Genomic DNA, 20,631 nt, shown 5'->3' with positions numbered 1-20,631 from the left:
AGGGTTACTGGGGAGAACTGGGAGGTCAAGTGACTTACCCAGGGTCACACGGCCAACCCTATCCACCATGTCAGGCTCCCTGTCCGTATCATTGTTATCATTACCTATACTGTCACGTTATTACTGAAGCTTGCCAACATACTGGCACATTTCTTTTGGCAAACCACAAAACAGTTTAGAATTTGAGGCTCTATTTTTCTGCTTTTCTTCTTTCTTCCACTTATTTCATTGTTTCGTTTTATGTGGATTGTCAGTAAAGCGGGTGAGGCTGTGTGCCAGCATGCCGGTCTTAGAATCAGGAAAGCCTGGGATCCAGTCTCAACTCTGATACTCACTGGACTTTGAGCACAACCTCTGAGCCCCACACAATTGCCTCCAACTTCTCTACTAAGCTAAAGTACCCACCTCACAGATCGAATGGGATAACGGAGGTAAAGGACTTCACAAACCTGAAAACACTATATAAATGCTGGCTACCATAATTATTAGAGAGGCATCGAGTGACGGACAGAGAGCTGACTTTGAAGCCAAGAAGACCTAGGTTTGAGTCCTGTCTCTGACATGGCTGTGGGATACTGGGCAAGTTAACTTCTCTCGATGTTCTAAGCAACCCTCTAAAACTATATAAGCTGAAGAGAAGCTTCCATCAGAAGGTGGAAAATCCCTATACTTCTCATTGAGCCCATTTCAGGTTTTCTTGGCATACTAGAGAGGTTTGCCATTTCCTTCTCCAGCTCATTTTACGGATGAAGAAAGTGAGGTAGACGGGGTTAGGTGACTTGACCAGGGTCACACAACCAGTAAGTGTCTGAGGCCAGATTTGAACTCATGAAGATGAGTCTTCCTGACTCCAGGCCTGGTTCTCTATTCACTGCACCACCTAGCAGCCCCATTCCCTATAATAGCAGTTTTTAAATTTTTTTGGTCTCAAGATCCCTTTACATACTTAAAAAAAATTTTGAGAATCGCTTTATGCTCTTAAATTTATTGAAGACTCCAAATAGCCTTTGTTTACATGGGTTATACCTATTGATTTTTACCTTATTAGAAATTAGAACAACTTCATATTATTATAAAAATGGTATTGGCCTCACAGACCCCCTGAAAGGATCTTGGGGACCCCCAGAAATTCCCCAGACAACACCATGAGAACCACTGCCCTATGCCAATGAAATCATAGGTATAGTTCCTCTCATGATTATTATAGACAGGTTACAATCTGCAATTGGCAGAGGGAGTTAACACACCATTGAAATCACAGCCCACTGATGCAAGAGATGTGTAATTAAAAATGTATATTTAAAATAAATAAATGACAGTAGCCCCAGCTCTGAGGATCTCACCCTTCTCTCCTCTACCTATCTGCCTTCAACAGCCCAGGAGTTCTTTTATCCTCCTACACATACACAAACCAAGGAAGATGTGCTGCAGCCATCTCTTACTGGATTGAGAGAGCCCATTGTTAAATTTTCTGCGTGAGCATTTACACCCCAGAAATATGAAGACACTACAAATCAGGGTTTATTTGATTATCTAGACTTCAGAAAGTGATGGAGAAAATGTTAATAACGAAGATTAAACTTAAAAGTATATGGAAGGTATTTTTTTTCCTTGGAGAGCTGGTGGTTAAATATTTACCAGCACACTCTTGTCTAGAACCCTCCAAAGACCCCAAATGCATTTCCCCCCACTATACCTTAGTTGTTGTTCCCTAAAAGTCCTCCTGGATGTCCCTGTTTGCTGTTGACCCCATACTAGGTTGTTTGTAGGAAAGGGAAGGACCTATGAAGAATTAGGTTCACTAGATTGGAAACACCAGGCATCCCCCTCCTGGCCTCACTCACCATTGATGTACGTCTGCTCATGAATCTCTGTGATGCTCAGCAGATCAGCTCCCTGCTGTTCACAGCTGGCCCAGGCCTCCCTCCAGGACAGTGTAGACTGGAAATTAAACTGGTAGCAGCTGTTCGTCAGCTGGTCCTTATCCCAAAAAGTCTCACAGTCGTTACCTGGAATAGCATCAGGGAGGAAGGGAGTGGAGGGAGCTCTGGGTAGACACAGCCTAGTGACCGACCCCACAAGTGACCATGCCATGAGTTGCCCTGGTGCTAGGTACTAACCCTCAACCTCCCTTTCCAGAAGTTCTGAACATTTTTTTCCAACTTGATAAATATTGATGACCATATTTCATTCGATACAATTGGTATCTTTTGTAAGCCTATGTATTTTACTTTATACATTTAAAAATATTACTCTGAAAAGGGTCCATAGGCTTTGTAGTTTGCCCTTTGTTCTCAAAGAGGACCAAGACATCAGGAAAATGATGCCATGACTTGCAACTGAATTGGATTTAAGTGAGGGAGGGTTGTGCAAAGTCACCAGCCTCACTTTCTCCTCCAGAGCAATCTGGGTCCAGTGGCCTGATATTCACCAGGACCACTGGAGATGGCCCAGGATGCAGTGGGAGACCTTGGACTTCTTAAGCTAAGGTCTTCCAATTCTCACTTTAAGTGAATTCATCTTACTGATGTCATGGTCCTCTTCAAGGCCATAGGATTTACCAGACTCTGAAAGGGGTCCATAGTAAAAAAAAAAAAATTAAGCATCCATGTCGTATTCCATCTCCAAAGTCAAGAGGCACTGCCCAGATAGATGGTGGGGATGGAAACTGACAACACAGAGTCACATCTCTAAGGCCCCTAAAATTCCCAGACAAATCTTTCTCCATTACTGGTTTCCTGGACCCTCCAGCTTTTTTCTCCACCCCTCCCCCTAACATAGTCCCAGACTCCTTCTAACCTTTCCAGCCCTCATCTGCAAGTCTATCAATCACTTCCCTCAGGCCTTTTCCTACACCCCATTTCCCTTCCCCACTTCCTGGGACCTTACCCTAGGGATAGGGATGAGGGATGGCAGAGACAACACTCACTCTTAATGGGGCAGAAGCCCCATCGCTCATCCTTGCCGTAATCCTGGGTGGTGGCGCACCAGAGGTGCCCATCTTCTCTGCCAGTACTGGTGCACCCATGGAACCACTGATTGTCGTATTTGAAGGGGATGGTACAGGGCTTCCCGTGAGAGTTTCCTTGTATTGTGTAGATCTCTGTAGGGGAAGGGAGAAAGGGGGAGGAGCCAGAGCTCTCATTATTAGGGCACCAAAAGAATTTCCTACGCTCCCTATACTACAGTTAAGTGGAATGGGGGTGTCAGTGACCAACCCATTGCCCCCAGCTCTCTATCACATCACAAGTAGGAACTCTGGATAGCAATGGGATGATGATGGGAAAGAAGTGGGAGGGGGAGGGGAAGAAAGATCTACTTTTCCCCATCCTTTCTCCTCTCCTTCCACATCCTTGGAGCTATAGCAGAGTCAAGGAAGGAACAAAATGGACCTGTGTTTTCCCCAAAGAGTTTCCAGATTTAGCCTCCTGTACCTTTGCTACTTGTGGCTATGAAAAGCTAGAGGTCTCTGAGTTCCTAAGACCCAACCCACCCTCTTCTTTCCTGCTCATTTCACGGATGTAGTCTAGGAAGCTTCAGAAACAAAGAATTCTCACCACCCTGAAGTTCCGTTCCCTCTAGAACCTGAGCAGCTCCTACTCAGCTAGTGTATATAGGGGCTCCCTTCCTACATATACAGACACAAACTGCAAGGTGTGGCTATGAGGAGGGGTCAAGATGAGAGATGGCTGAAAGATAACTCCTTTCAAGCCTTGCTGCTCAGGGCGCCCATTTTCGTTTGCCACACCCTTCCCCCAAATCTGCTGGCCAGGGCATCTATATCAGAACCCAGGTGGTCTCCCAAGAAAGGAGTGAGGAGAAGGAGGATTGCCTAGTGGGGAGAGTTCTGATGCTCAGGAGACCCACGTTCAGCTCTGCCACATTGTGTTACCTAACAATACTGGGTCTCCATTTATTCATCCTATAGTGGAAATGAGACTTGCTTTATTTAACCTCATAGGAAATAACAAAATGAGATGGATATAACAAATTTTTGGAAAAGCAGCATAATATAGCAGGAAGAATGCTGGAATTGGGATTAGTTCCCAACTCCCAAGATACTGAGCCTGAACTAACTGCTTAACCTCCCTAAGCCTTGATTCCCTCAACTGAAAATGGGCGTACAATAGTACCCGTGGTGGCACAGACCTGAGCTCAGGGAGACCTGAATTCAAATCCATCTTCAGACACTTAACTAGTTGTGTGACCCTGGGCAAGTGATTTAACCCTATTTGCCTCAGTTTCCTCATCTGTAAATGAGCTAGAGAAGGAAATAGCAAACCACTCCAGTATCTTTGCCAAGAAAACCCCATGAAGAGTTGGGTACGACTGAAACGACTCAACAAGACAGGATGAGATAACATGAAAAAAGCTTTGCCAACTTTAGGGTGCTCTATAAATGTGAACTATTATTATTTGGGAAATGGTTGTAGAGTGCTTCTTGGGGAAAATTTTATTAGAAGAGTAAAATGGTGGAGGACAGAAAGGGACTCTTTCCCCAGAGCCCGTAGCAGCAGGAGGGAATGATCCTCACTGAAAGGGCTTTACACGTTGGCTCCCTTTTGGCCCGCTCCTGCCCTGGGGCCCTACTCTCACCTCTCCCCATACTCTCTTTGGGAAGTGCTATTCTTCCCTGGGCCCCTCACCATAGTAGGGTACAGAGCACAGATCTTCATCACTTCCATAGATACGCCATTGGTTGCCCCTTGTCTGGTCTCCACGATCAGAGAGGACAGTCTTTGAGGTGTTCCCTGTATGGCCCCCCAGATACAAAGACAGCTGGTCCCCCAGGGTCTGGCAGTACCAGCGCAGGCTCAGGGCCTCTCGGTCACACTCGTAGGTGCCCAGGGATGGGGCTGCGGTTGCATTGGCACCAGGCCAGGCTGTGCCCAGGCCCAGACACTGCATGGCACCCAGGTTGAAGAGCCGGTTGCGGGAGACCCACTTCCACTGCTGGGTAGGTAGGCTGGTATTGCAGACTGGTGTGACCTTAACCTGTCCTTCTTGGGCCTCCAGACAGCCTTGAATCCCATGAGTGAAGATCAGGAAGACATTGGGCTCTGCAAAAAAAAGGCAGGTAATGAGGCATTAAAAATATCTCTCCTGTTCATTGATCCCCACTGACATCATTTATCTCTAGTCTACAAAATAACTTCTTAGTTGACCTCTCAGCCTCCTCCTCCTCCTCCTCCTCCTTCTTCTTCCTCCCTCTCCCCCTCTCTCTCCCTCTCTCTCTCCCTCTCTCTCTCCCTCTCTCTCTCTTTCCCTCTCTCTCTCTTTCTCTCTCTCTCTCTCCCTCTCTCTCTCTCTCTCTCTCTCCCTCTCTCTCTCTATCCCTCTCTCTCTCCCTCTCTCTCTCTCTCTCTCTCTCCCTCTTTCTCTCTCCCTCTCTCTCTCCCTCTCTCTCTCCCTCTCTCTCTCTCTTCCTTTCTCCCTCTCTTCCTTTCTCCCTCTCTTCCTCTCTCCCTCTTTCTCTCTCCCTCTCTCTCTCCTGTCTCTCTCCCTCCTCTACTCCATCTTATACTTTATCAACAGACATACTCAAAAGCACTGCTTTCATCAAGACACTCCCCAGCTCCGAATCCCAGGATGATGTCATTGAAAGAAAGCTAGGATGAGAGTAAGGAGGCCTGAGTTAAAATAGTGGTTATGCCTTATACAAAACAGTGTGACTTTGGGAAAGTCATTTATCCTCCTTATTTGTAAGATGAGAAGGTTTGAACAAGTTGTGGCCTCTGCACATAATGGAATATTATTGCACCATAAGAAATGAAGAACATGAAGAATTCAGAGAGGCATGAGAAGACAATATATACAATGATTTCAATGATATAAATGAAAGCAACTAAGAAGGCAGTGGGACTCAAATTAATCACAATGAACACTCTTGGTCCTAGAGAACGGAGGACAGAACACATATCCCTAACGAGGTGGAGAATATTGTTTAAACAATCAAACATGGTTGCTCTGTCAGTTTTGCTTAAATGTTTTTGTTTCCTTGATTAATAGAGTGGTATACAGGAAGGTAATTGATGAATTCATCAGTTCAAGAATCTGACCAGTTTTAAAAATTGGTATTTTTTTAAATGAATTGGTGGGGGAGGGGCAGGGTTTATAATGGATAATCTCTAGGTCTCTTTCAGCTCTGGTGTTCTGTGATGTGTGGTCACCCCTCCTGTGAGACTTTGGCACCAATATGGAAGTCGGGGTGTTGGTGACTACAACTCTAGTATCCTTTTCTTCAATCCCCAAACAGTAGTCATTGGATAGGACCAAGCAGACTACTTAAGAGAGTGACCTCAGTAGCCAGACTGGCTTGTCCTGGCTCTGCTTTGTCCTCTCAATCTATTCTTTTCTCTCATTCCTTCTCTTGTCTCATCCCACAAACCACAACTGAATTCGCCAGGGCTGCCCAAGGCCTCCTCCAGGGATTTAATGTTTTTAAGTCAAAAGTTCCTTCAAGGTCAGTGATGGGTTAATGGAAAATGTCCCTCTGTAGGGGGTAGGGAAAGGGCCTGAGACCAGAGAAAGGGAAAAATACCAGCTGCTTCTAAAGAGCCTTCCCAGAGATAAAACTGAACATTTTAGATCAGGGCTCCAAGGAGGCCAGCATCAAAACCACTACCCCTCCCCCTGACAAAGGATGTATGACTCCAATCTGATTGCCCCATGTGATAAAATATAAATGTGGGGTTTTGAGTAAGACAGTATTCTGTTGAAAAAACAATTGACTTCTGGTTAAGATAGCAATGTGAAAGGTCATAGTGAATCTCCACTGCCCATATAAACTCCAGAAAATATCTGAATGAGATTTTTAAAAGCATATAAACCAAGTTCATTAGAAGAGTATACAAATAATGAGGATAAAGTGAGAGAAGGCATCTAATGACCCTCACTCTTATCTGAACCAGATAAAGGAAGGTTGTATACACACACACACACACACACACACACACACACTCAAATTCTTTCTCCCTCTTCTTCTTCTAAGAGGGGGGTCAGGAGCAAATGCAGAAAAGATATAAGATAAAAGATATATGATATATGATAAACGAAAATACATAACTTATAATCATTATAGTGATGCTAAATGTGATAGATTTATCCATAAAATAGATGGAGGTAGCAAATGGATTAGAAAATAGAACCCAACAATATGCTGTTTATAAGAAACACATTTGAAACATGAAAATTCACACAGAGCTAAACTAAGGGCCTAGAGCAGAATTTATGTACTTGGTGATTTTTAAAAAGCAAGAGATAAGAATCATGATTTTAAACCAGGTAACAATAAATAAAGATATGGTTAAAAGATAACTATATTATGCTAAAGGTATCATAAATAATATAAATATTTAATATAAATGCAATAAATAGCATAGCATCTAAGTACTTGAAATTTAAAAAAAAATTAAGAAAAAATAAACAGCAAAACCACAGTAGTTGGGGAACTTAATGTTTCCCTTTCAGACCTAGACAAATCTATAAAGAATATAAAAATTAGAAAAATATTAAGGAACTGTATAGAATTGTTTAAAAGTGAGAAAGGATCACAGGTGATTATTGAATGAGAATAGAAAGACATACACATTTCTCTGGTGTGCATGACACTTTTACAAAAATTGATCATGTGACAAGGCAAAAACTCTTCTTCATAAACAGTACAAAAAAGGGAAAATATTAACACATCCTGTACTGACCACAATGCAAAAAAAAAAAAATGTACTCAGTAAGGAGCATTTAAATGGAGACAAAATAATTTAATTCTAAAGAATTGGTGAATCAAAGAATAAATCATACAAAAATAGGTAATTTCCTCAAGAAAAACAATGAGACAATACATCAAAACTTTTATATTTCAGCCAGAGTAGTTCTTAGGGGACATTCTATATCTATAAACACCTTCATCAACAGAAGAGAGAAAAAATGAGTCAATGAATTGGTCATAAATTAAGATAATCAGAAAAGCAATAAATCAAAAAACCCAAATACAAAAATAAACATTTTAAAGTCAAAGACGAGACAAAATTTAAAGCAAAAAAGCATTGAATTTATAAATAAAACCAGGAACTAGGGTTTTTTAAGAAAAAAACTAATCAAACTGATAAACCATTAGCTAATCTAATAAAAACAGAGCCAAAGCCAAAATGCCAATATCAAACATAACCAAAAAACAACAAACAAAAAGTACAAACTCACAATAGTTGTAGCCTCTTTGCTGATACTTTTTTGTATATTTTTGCAGTGATTATCAACTTGCTTGTATATTACCAACAAAGCCCTTTAGGAAGAGATTGAGAAATAAATTCCACTTATTCCTTTGTAGAATGTATGAAATGTCTCTGAGTCGAGCTAGCAAGTCATATTTATGAATTATACAAACTATTCAACTACAAAACACTCATTACAGAAATATAGATTTAAATAATTACAGATTTTAATTGCTCATAGTTGGGCTATGCTGATATAATAAAAATGAAAACACTACCTAAATTAACTTATATATTCAGTTCCATACAAATCAAACTACCTGAAGGTTCCTTTGTTGAACCAGAAAAAAAAAACAATAATAAAAAAGAACTGGAAACAAAAGTTCAAAAATCTCAAGGAAAATAATGAAAAAAAATGGGAAAGGACCCAGCAGTCTAAGATTTCAAACTATACTAAAAGGCAGTAATCCTCATAAATCTTTGGTACTGGTTGAAAAATAGAAATGTTGATCAGTGAAACAGATTAGGGACACAAGACCCAGAAGCAATTGAATAGAACAGCATAGTATTAAATAAATTCAAGAGCTCTAACCACTCCACAAAAACAGCTGGAAAATTTGGAAAGCAGTCTAGGAGAAATTAGGTTTAGTCCAACATCTCACCCATATGCTACAATAAACTCCAAAAAAGATACGTGACCTAGATATATCTGGGCTCCATATCTGTTCTATAGGCAACAAATTTCCCTTCACCCTAAATCTTTTCCTCTCCCACTCCTTCCATAGTTTAGTAATCATTGAAACCTGGCTTCTCCCTGGTGACACTGATTCCCTGGACACTCTTTCCAGTACCTGCTTCACCCTTAGCTGATTCCCCTGGGCTCACTGGTCAAGGATAAGCAGTTGCAATACACTTTGCTCTCCATTGCCACTTCCAGGATCCCCACTCCCCACCTCTATCACTCTATAATTTCTCCTTACACATTTATGATATTCACATCTGTTATTGTTGTTGTTCAGTTATTTTAGTCGTGTCCAACTCTTCATGACCTGGTTTGGGGTTTTCTTGTCAAAGGTACTGGAACAGTTTGCCATTTCTTTCTCCAGTTCACTTTACAGATGAAGAAACTGAAGAAAACAGGGTTAAGTGACTTGCCCAGGGTTACACAGCTAGTAAGTGTCTTAAGCCAGATTTGAACTAAGGAAGATGAGTCTTACAGACTTAAGATTCTGCGCTGTCCACTGTGCTCTACCATCCAATCAAAATCTGGGAGCTGTTTTCTCTAAATTACTCCCCTTCCTTCCTCAATGAGTTTAATTCCAGGCTCAAAATTTTTCTCTTCTCCCCAACTGCTGCCCTAATACTAGGGGATTTCAACATAGGTAGCGATTCTTTCTCAAAGACTTTAATCATTCAGTTCCTCAACCTACTTATTTCCCATGGCTTACTCCTCCACACAAAAAGGGTCATCCCCTTGATGTTGCCATCACCCACAAATGCACCACCTCCATGTTCAAGAATTTCAAAATCTCCTTATCTAATCATAATTTATTGGCTCTCCCCCTCTCCCTCTGCCTTCCTTTACCCCAATCTTCATCTACACCATGACCTCTAATCCCTTGATCCCTCAGTTCTCTCCAGTGCCCTCTTCCCTGTACTGGCCACACTCCTCTTTTTCCCCGTCTCAACCCCTTGGTGAACCAGCTCAACTCTACACTGTCCTATCACCCTCTTATCACATCACCAATTGCACTGTCAATGCTCAGCCTTGGATGGCTCCCACCATCTGCTGCCTTTGTTCCTACACACAGGCTGCTGAACAAAGGTGGAGAAAATTATGCAATCGTTCTGACTGGGTCCATTACAAATTTATGTTACACAGCTTCAGTTGGGCTTCCCCGCCACTAGGCAAACCCTCCACACCTCCTTTCCAACTCACTATCCTACTCTCCGCAGCTGCTCTTCCAAATCTTTTTATCCCTCCTCAAACCTCCCATGGCTCCCACTACCCCCCTCTCAGCTGAAAATCTTGCCTCATATTTTACAGAAAAAAAAATCAAGGCCATTTGCTATGAGCATCCTCTTTTCCCCTCTTCCTCATCTCACATCACTCAGAAGCAGGTCGGTGGCATAGTGGATAGAGTGCAAGGCTTGGAGTCAGGAAGACCTGAGTTCAAATTTGACCTCAGACACATACTAGCTGCATGACCCTTGGACAAGTCACTCAACTTCTGTTTGCCTCAGTTTCCTCATCTGTAAATTGGGGATAATAATAGCACCTTTCTCTCAGAGCCGTTGTGAGGAACAAATGAGATAATGATTGTAAAGCACTTAGCCCAGTCCTGGCTGTGTATGTAGTAAGTGCTTTTGGCCACTGTCTCCTCCTTCACCCCTGTCTCACACAAAGAGGTGGCCTTACTGAGGTTAACACCTATACCTTTACAAGCAATCCCATTCCTCCAACAAACTGACATCCCTACTCTATCTCTCCCCGTCTACTCCCCAGCAGCTTACAAACCTACCCATGACTCTCCCCCCTTCTTCAAAAAAATCTCCCCTTGTTCTTCTATCTCCATAATTACCATCCTATATCTTTTCTGTCCTTTGTGGATTAATTCCTCGGAAAGGTCATCGATAGCAGATAACTTTCTCTCCTCTTGCTCTCTTCTTAACCATTATAATCCAGCTTCGACCTCATCATTCCACTGAAATTGCTCTCACCAAAGTTACCAATGATCCCTTAATTGCTAAATCCAACAGCCTTTTCTCAATCTTCATACTTCTTGACCAATATCTCTCTAGCATTTGACATGTTGGAGATGTGAGACTGGAGGTCAGCAAAGACGTTAGAGTGAGTTAGATAGCTTTAAGAATCATCAGCATAGAGATGGTAAACATTCATGTTTGCTGATGTTCATCAAGTTCATAATATTATGAAAAATGCTCCAAATACTTAATAGTAAGAGAAATGCAAATAAAAACAAGTCTGAAGTTTTACTATACACTCATCAGATTGGTAAAGATGACAAAAAGGGAAGATGACCATTGTTTCAGGGACAACAAGTGCACTGTTGCATTGTTGGTAGAGCTGTGAATTGGTACAGCCATTTTAGAAAGCAATTTGGGACTATACCCCAAAAGTGACTATACTGTGTATTCCCTTCAGCCCAGAGATACAACTACTAGGCTTATACAAAGAAAGAGGGAAAGGATGCATATATTTATATCAACACTTTTTACTGTAGCAAAAAACCGAAAATAAAATGGGTACCTATCAATTAGGAATTAGTTGAACTAATTTTTATATGTAAATATACTAGGGTATTATTGTGTTATAAAAATTTATGAAAGGGAAGGATGTAGAGAAACCTGGGAGGATTTGTATAAGCTGATGCAGAGAGAATTTATAAGAACAATTTATGAGATTAAGACATTGCAGAGGAAAACAACTGTGAAAGACTCAAGCTCTATGGTCAATGCGATGACCAGTCAAAACTCCACAAAACTGATGTTGAAACATGCTGCCAACCTCTTGATGGAGAGGTGGTGCATTCAGAGGCACAGAATGAAGTACACGTTTTTCAGACATGGTCAATGTGTGGATTTGTTTTCCTTGTCTGTGCTTATTTGTTACAAGGGAGGACTTTTGGGGGGAGGTTGTGGTGAAGGGAAACTGAGGAAATGAGAGGGAAACTAAAAAAAGAAGAAAAGAAAGAAAAGAACAATAACAAATAATTTATAAAAATAAACAGAAGAGAAAAAGAGTTCAAAAGGGAACCCAGCTAAGTACCAAAGTACTGGAACTATCATGTTAAATTTAAAATGTTGAAGAAAAGGAGAAAGAGGAAGAGGAGGAGGAGGAAGAGGAAGAGAAAGAGAAGTTATACATATTAGAGATTCAAAGTTGCAGGGGCTTTTTCTGTACTTTGTATTCAGAAATGTTCATGTTTGCTGATGTTTGTCAAGTTCATAATAATGGAAAGGACATTAAAAAACCCAAGCCTTTATTAGGTATCTACAATGTGCAAAGCACTGAGCTAAGTGCTTAGGATACAAAGACAAAAGGAAAAACAGTTCCTGCCCTCAAGGAACTTATATTCTCTTGGAAGATATCAACATGTAAATAAGTATGTGCAAGATAATCTAAGGAAGAAAAGACCACAGCAAGCAGTAAAGGCTTCCCCTAATGATTGCGGTAAGAGAAAGTTCAGGACAAGATTAAATCAGAGGAACAATATTTAAATTCTTACTATACCCAAGAATTTGCTAAATCCCAGGTGAGAAAAGGCACGGAGATAATAAATGGGATTGACACTTAGTGGCCATAGAGGTGGGCTGTCTCAGAAGAAATATCCAGAAAGACAATCCTTCACCCTTGTGCTCCAACCTCTCCTCTCTAGATCCCCACAACATTGCTCGTGAACATTTACTAAGCATTGTACGTGGTGCTGGGATTGAGTAGCCATGTAGTGTTATGGAATGGGACACCTGGATTGTAATTCCAGTTCGGACACTTACTGGCTATGTGACCATGGGCAAGTCACTCAACACCCCAATCCCCCAGCCTCCATTTCACCATCTGCAAAATGGGAATACAGTTATGCCTTCTATATCACAGCTTTCCACATCGTGGTTTCAATATATTTGTGGGTCAGCAAAAGAAATTAAATGGGAATTTTCTGAAAGTTTTGCAGAAGCAGCAGATGACATGGAAAAAAATTTAGAAACTCAAGAAATGCATAAATGTATAACATCAATATTGGTTGGTGGATTGGTTGGTTGTTGTCCTTCATTCTTGAAGAGGACCAAAATGACATTACTGTGTTAGAGTCAAGTTACAATGCATCCGACTATGGCTGATCAGTCCAATAGGAGCTCAGAATGCTCTACCACAGGTCGGGCACAAATAGTCCACATGAACATTTGGAATAGAGTCTAAATATGCACATATGAACTACTTCAATTCTGTTTTGCTCATAGGACACAGCACCTTCTCTGATGAGGGCACACCATGCTGGATGGTACCATGACAGTGTTTCCCATGTCACACAATCAATTCTAAAGTTCTTACAAGAGACCTTGAGAATGTCCTTGTATTGCTTTTTCTGACCGTCATGTGAACGTTTGCCCTTTATGAGTCCTTCATAAAATAGTCTTTTTGGCAATATATTTTATCATTTATCTAATAATTCAGACTTCTTCTCTGGTACAAAGGGAGGGCCAAAATTTTTACAAGGATCTTCCAGATCACAGGGGCGCTATGTCCCAACCCTGCGATGTGGAATGGATAACTATAATAACATTTGCAGTCTGTACCTTAAAGGGTTGTTGTGAAGAAGGCATTTAGGGAACTTCAAGAGGCTACAGTAAGGATCCTTAACCTTATTTGGGGGTTACAAACGCTTTTGGCAATCTGGTGAATCCTATCTCATGATACTATACACAGCTGCGGATGAGGACATACACCTGTAATCACTGCTACTACTGGGAGAAGCTGAGGCTAGTGAATCTCTTGAACTCAGGAGTGCTGAGGTGCAGTGGTCAAACTGAGTCTAGCTAGCACTAATATGGTAAGGGCCCTCCTCTCCATCCCCCAGCAAAGGAACGGCAAGCTGCCGAACTAGGGCTAAACAAGGAATAGAGAGGACCACAAAGGATAAAATGGATAATTTTGATTATATGAAATTTAAAAGTTTTTGCACAAATCTAATAAAGTTAAGATTTAATGGGAAACAATTGGGATGAAATCTTTGCATCAAGTTTCTCTGAAAAAGGTTTCATTTCCAAGATATGTAAAATATGTAAGGAACTGATTCAAAACTTAGAAGAAAAGAACCATTTTCCAACTAACATATGAAGGATATAAGCAGGCAGTTCTCCAGGGAAGAAATTTTGGCTGTCTATAGTCATATGAGAAATGCTGCAAATCACTACTAATAGGAGAAATGCAAATTAAGCCAATTCTGAGGTTCCATCTCACACTCATCAGAATGGCAAAGATGACTTAAAAAAAAGGAAAATGATAAATGTTGAAGGGCTATGAAAGCACATTAACATGCACGTAGTAGACCTATAAATGGCTAGGACCATTTTGCAAAGTGATTTAGAATTATACAGAAAAGTTACTCAGTGGGGAATGCTCTTTGAACCAACTGGACTACTCTTAGTCCTCTACTCAAAAGTGGTGGAAAAAGGAAGAAAATATCCTATATGTACAAAATATTTATAGCAATTCTTTTTGTGGTGGCAAAAAATTGGAAACTAAGAGAATGCCCATCACATGAAGCAAACAGAACCAGGAGAACAATTTATACTATCAATCAATAATAAATCAGTCAATAAACATTTATTAAGTGCCAGGCACTGTGCCAAGCTCTAACATCAGTATTGTAAAAATCAACAATTTTGAGTACTTTTATAAACTGATAAAGAATGAAATGAACAGAACCAGGAAAACAATTTTTACTATAACATCAGCACTGTAAAAACACATAATTTTAATAACTGTAAGAACTGTGATCTATACAATGCCCATTCATGATTCCAGAGGACAGATGGTGAAATATGCTATCCATCAGAGAAAAGTGATGGATTTAGGGTGTAGAATAAGAAATTATACATTTTTGTCTGTAATCATCAAGAGAATTTATTTTGCTTGACCATGCATATTTGTTACAAGAAATTTCTTTTTTGTCCCAGTGGGAAACAGAAAAAATAAGATTTCTGTTTTGTTTTTTTTTTTCAAATAGAGGGGTAGTGGCAGGGGAGGGGCGGGGAACAGTGCTACAGATGTGAAATGTGGCATGCACATTCAGATCAGGTCACTGTATTATTAGTCTTACTTTATTACAAGAGTGAGAGTAATCTACAAGTGTTTATAATGTGAAAAACAAAACACATCAATAAAACTTAAAAACCTAACCCAGATCAGAAAAAATAGAGCAGATTAAAGCTCCTGTGCCAATCAGTAATCAGGGAGGACCATGAGTGACCACAGCACTTCCACCCTGGGTGAGATAGGGTGTCCTAGTCTCCAAAAAAAAAAAGTTCATGGAAACCAGGTTAAGAACTTCTGTCTATGAAATATCAGCTATTATTAGCTGGAGAGACTGAGAACTCAAGCATGAAGCTACTGGAGAAATACTGTATACAACACGTACTCAAAGATAATGAAATTTATCCCTTTAAATGCTAAAAATTTTTACCTATTTTGGATAGAAATCTTTCTAAGATGAATGACTTACATTCCTTATCTGTTTATTTAGAAGATACTGAATGTGATTTGATCCCCCAAATGTTAGTGCTCCCCCTTCCATATTACCTTGTATTTAATTACTTTGTATGGATTTGCATTTCACTCTGTGTGTGTGTGTGTGTGTGTGTGTGTGTGTGTGTATAGGCTCCATTAAAACATAAGTTCCTTCCAAATAGGGGTTGTCTCATTTGTGTACTTGTATCCCCAGGGTCTACCCCAGGTAGTCTGGTATATAATAGCATTTAATGAGTCCTTCTAGGCTGATTCCATGATTACTCAAGATCATCATTTACAAACAGTGCCTGGCACACAGTAGATATTTAATAAATATTTGTCGACTGACTTCCTGACATCAATTACTATACAGTAAGTGGGTATGCAGGAATGTCTGGTGCTACACTAACTGGCCCCTGATTATAGCCTTCTTGTACTTTTTTGTCTGCTGTTTATAGATATTTTTGTCTCTCGCCTCCTGGTTAACTATCACTTCTGCTGTCACTATGTCTTTTGAAGACGCAGAAGTGGAGATGAGGGGGTGGTAAGGATATTCACTTATACATACAGTTGTCCTGGGAAAAGAAGGCCAGGGTTCTGTGGAAAAAATGTCTGTGTTTTGTGGCTGCTATCTGTGGCTCAGAGGCCTTCGTCATATAATTCCAGATTTCTGGCTCTGTTCCAGATGATTGAGTTTGCTGGAAGTCAGACTTCTGGATAAGAGCAATATTAAGTGTACTACAATCTAGTGGCTAAAGGAATAAAGAATATACAAGTGAAAGTATCCAAGGAAGTTTCTCAAGGAAGAAGAATCATTTCTGCTGAGCCTTGAAGGCAGAGGAAAGCATGGACAAGTAGAGAGGGGGCTAAGAACATCTGGGGGTGGCAGGGGCAGGAATGGCAAGGGCAAAGGTACAGAGGCTGGATTATGAGAAAGACATGTGAGGAGCAACAAGCAGAGAAGTTTGTTGAAGGACAGAGGGACCATGTTCAAAAAGCATAAAAGACAAAGCTGTAAAGTTGGAGGTTTGGGAAGCAATTGATGGAGAGCCTTAGATACTAGGCTGTGGTTTGATTTGGGAGGGGAAGAGTGAGTCCTTGAGGAGCTGAGCCTCTTGGGGCATGCAGATGTGAGGGGTCATTCTGGGGAGAGGTGGCTGGCCCGCCAGCTGGGACCAGAGCCAAGGGGAACAGCTGCTTTCAATGAGACAATCCCATCCACAAGCCAACTCTTGAAAATGGCTCTGAATCAGCAGAAACAACCCAGCCAGGCCTGACCCGTTGAAAGGCATCAATTCTGAATGAGGCACCCGTGAGGAATAGCTCTCCTCCACCCTCAGGGCACTCCTACCCCTTGAGAAAAATGATTACTAATAAGCAATAATTTGGGGAGATCCAGAATTCCCCCCCTTTTTTAAAGTCCTCATTTTAAAAACTCAGCCTCTGAAGGTTGAAACTAACTTTCTTCTCTATCAGACCCCACCCAACCTTACAAGGAATCTCCAATCTTAGGTGAATTCTACTCAATCAAGCTTGGGTGGAGGGAGATCTCCTTTGTCTAGATTGCCCAAGGCTGGGGGTTGTTTGGGTATAGGGTTAGTCTCTCTGTCCAAGGGTGACAGCCCTTCCCTGGAGTGAGCTCACTTTTATTTGTAAAGTCCCCCTCTCATTAATTGCCAACCAATCAGAGTTGATTGCCATGAGCTAGAAGAGACCTCAGAGACCACCTCTTCCAATCTCTTATTTTACATACGAGGTAATAGGCCCAGAGGGCAGCTGGGTGGTACACTGCATAGAGTGCTGGCATGGAGCCAGAAAGAATCATCTTCCTGAGTTCAAATCTGGCCTCAGACATTTACTAGCTATGTGACCCTGCTACAGTCACTTAATCCTATTTGCCTCAGTTTCCTCATCTATAAAATAAGCTGGAGAAAGAAATGGCTTTTCCACTCCAGTAGCTTGCCCAGAAAACCCCAGATGGAGTCCAAAGAATCAGACGTGACTGAAATAACTGAACAACAACAAAACGAAGCAAAGGCAAAGAGGCGAAAATGAGAGGATGGTCCCAAAGTCACACGGATAGTAAATTGGAGGTCTGGGATTTAATTTAGGTCCTCAGACTACAGTCCCAACACTCTTGCCAACAGACAATACCTCCAACAAACCTGTCTTAATTAATAAGAGTTAACATGTATATGGCATTTTACATATATTATTTCATTCAAGCCTTGCAGAGGAGCTACAGATCAGAGTCTGAGAGAGGTTCAGTGGCTTGTCCAGAGTCACAAAGTGAATATCTGAGGCATGATTTGAACTTTGGTCTTTCTGACTCTCAGTTCAGCACTTTATCCCCCACACTCCCTAGTAGGCCCAACTAATCCGAGCTTACATCATCTCTTTCATATACCATGTCTCTTCAGTACTTGATGTATGTACTTTATGCTATAAAACTTGTCCAGATATGTGTATTATCTTGTTCATCTTCATGTATTGCATAGTAGCTGTTATGTGTCCAAGGCAATGCCGTGAGACTGTATGTTATAGAAGAGCTGAAAATCTGCATTGGTGGAAGGAGTTTACACACTGGAAGGTCCCTATATAGATGAAATTATAGGTCAGCACCAAAAACAAATACGCAAACAAAACTGGAGAGATATGGTTCTATGGTAAAAAGAATGCCAATTTTAGAGTCAAGAGACCTTGCTTTGAGTTTTTACTCTGTCACTTACTAACTGGATAACCTTGTACAAATGACTTCACATCTCCAGGCCTCAATTTTCTCATCTGTATAAATGGCAACAATAAAACACACAAATAGCTCACCAGATTGTTGTGGGTGAAAATTCTACGTCAACCTTGAATTGCTCCAAAGATGTGAGCTGCAATTTTTTTAAGTGTCCTCTAGGCACTTCATATGTATGTGGTGTCCCCAACTGGAGTGTAACTTCCTTGAACCTGCTCTCCCCGCTGCCTAGCTGGAAAGATGCTTTTGGGGGGGGGCGGGGCGGAAATATTTGTGCAGACTTTTTGTGCAACTTATTACATAAAGAAGACGGAATCATAGACAAGGGGCGAATGTTCTAAGATTCAGTGAACAATACAGCCCCCTTTCCCCTTTCCCCCATCCTGGGTCCTTCATGATTTCATAGGCTTCATCCAATGCTGAAATATAACTAAGAATTCTAGCATCTAGGGGCAGGAGAACAGCTCACTTTGGCTGCAAGAAGCCCTCAGAATCCCATCCAAAGGGGCGCATACCCACCCAGCTGCTGATTCCAGGCATCCCCTGTGAAAGGTGAGGTGCAAATACAGCCTCAGTAAGGTCTAGCTGTGATGGGAGAGTAGCCCATGCCCCAGAGACTCTGATCTGTGGTTCCACTGCAAGGCTGATGGCTTCTGATGGCCAATTATTTAATTATGGGGGAGAAAGGGAGGGGCAGCTCAGGACTTGACAGTGAGAGAAGGTGAAAGTGTGATGGCTAGGGGATCAAGAGGAGCGTGTCCAGGAAGCAGGTAAGGAGCAGAGGTGTCATACAATCACATCACCGGGAATGGGAACAGCAGGCCAGAAGAGCCTCGTGGGAAGGAAGCATGACCCTCCCCCTATGATGTTAGTACCATGAGACAAATCCCTCCAATATTTTGTCTCTATGACAAAATATTCACGGCAGCACTTTTTTGTAGTTAGCAAAGAAATGGAAACAAAATAGACTGGATGATAGCAGAACAAAATGTGGTAAATGAATGCAGTGAAACAATCTTGTGCTGGAAGAAATGATGAATGAAGAATTCAGACAAGAATAGGAAGATGTACATGAAATAGTACAGAGGGAAGTAAACAGAACCAGGACAAATAACTAAAACAACGTAAATGTTAAGAACAACCACCAAAAAAATGGGATGTAATGTGCATAAATGTAATGAAAAAGCTTACCCCCAAAGAAGAAGTGAAAGCAAGAAAATCCACCTCCCTCTTTTCTTATTAGAAAGGTACCTCTCTAGGCAACTAGGCAGCACAGTGAAAAAGAGCCCTGGCCTTGGAGTAAGAAGGACCTGAGTTCAAATCCAGCCTCAGACACTTACTAGCTATGTAATATTGGGCAAATTACATGACCACTGTTTGCCTTAGTTTCCTCAACTGTAAAATAAGGATGAAACCTACCTTACAAGGCTCTTGCAAAGATCAAATGAGCTAATGTTTGTAAAGCACTTAACCCAGTGCCTGGCATATAGTACTATGTACTTACTACTTATTATATACTATTTATATATACTAATATATACTATTTATGTATATATATAGTATGCATATATAGTATATACATATAGTATATAGATACTAATATATACTAATAATATAAATATTATTTTAGTATTATGGTTTATTATTTTACATGTATTATATGGTATATTTATATACTAATAACATAAATATATTTTTATTATTATTATGGTAGGGAACTATGGTCTTGACACTTACCACCTGTGTGACCTTGAGCATGTCACATAACATCTCCAAGCCTCATCCTCTATAAGATGAAGGACTAGACTAGATGGTCTCTGAGGTCCCTCCAGATCTAAATCTACCATACTATAATAAACATCCCACTGGCATGTTTTGTTCTCGTTCCCTTCCTTAAGCCTGCCTTTTCCTGTCTCATTTTATACCACTCTTTCTCCCTGTCTCCTTGCACAAGGAGAGCCACATTTGCCTGGCTGCTGTTTGCACTTTCATGGGAAATTCTGCAGCTCAAGGGGCTCTCTACGCTTATCAGCTACCCCAAGCCCAGCGCAGCCAGGACTGACCTCTTTTCCCTTCCTCTACAGAAGCTCTGCGCTTCCTACCCACTCCATTGGGATGTATCACTGTTACAAAGCCTGAAGAGGGGCGATTGGGGTGGGAAGGAATGGAAGAGAGGCTGAGAGATGTAGTATACCTCTTTACAAGGCTGACATCCTGACCCAAAGATTCTCCTACCCCCACTCCAGTAGCAGAACTATGTTCCAGGTCCAACACTGAAACCAGTTTCATGAAAGGGAGCCCCAATTAGGCTGGCCCCTTTACAAACCAAGGTCGGTACTGCGTTCAGTATCCTTGAAGGTCTGAAACATCTGTTCTTGACTTTTTTTTTCCAAGTTCTTAAAATGCCAAATGTTCACCCTCCCCATCCC

The 20,631-nt window shown here is 41.2% G+C and overlaps 1 protein-coding gene across 1 annotated transcript in view; it reads right to left on the bottom strand.

Moving 5' to 3' along the window:
- The window catches only part of MRC2 (mannose receptor C type 2), a 93,052-nt gene that overhangs the window by 34,492 nt on the left and 37,929 nt on the right, over positions 1 to 20,631 (bottom strand). The window contains exons 2-4 of the mRNA XM_036754617.1: positions 4,647 to 5,060; positions 2,930 to 3,103; positions 1,845 to 2,009 (exon numbers count right to left, since the gene is read on the bottom strand). Of these exons, the coding sequence (XP_036610512.1) occupies positions 1,845 to 2,009; positions 2,930 to 3,103; positions 4,647 to 5,060 (753 nt within the window). The remainder of the gene's footprint in view (positions 1 to 1,844; positions 2,010 to 2,929; positions 3,104 to 4,646; positions 5,061 to 20,631) is intronic.

Source organism: Trichosurus vulpecula, chromosome 4, assembly GCF_011100635.1.
Source record: "Trichosurus vulpecula isolate mTriVul1 chromosome 4, mTriVul1.pri, whole genome shotgun sequence".
In the NCBI taxonomy this organism is placed as follows: domain Eukaryota; kingdom Metazoa; phylum Chordata; class Mammalia; order Diprotodontia; family Phalangeridae; genus Trichosurus; species Trichosurus vulpecula.
The sequence above is the reverse complement of the archived record's forward strand: the minus strand, read 5'-3'. Positions and strand labels throughout refer to the sequence as shown.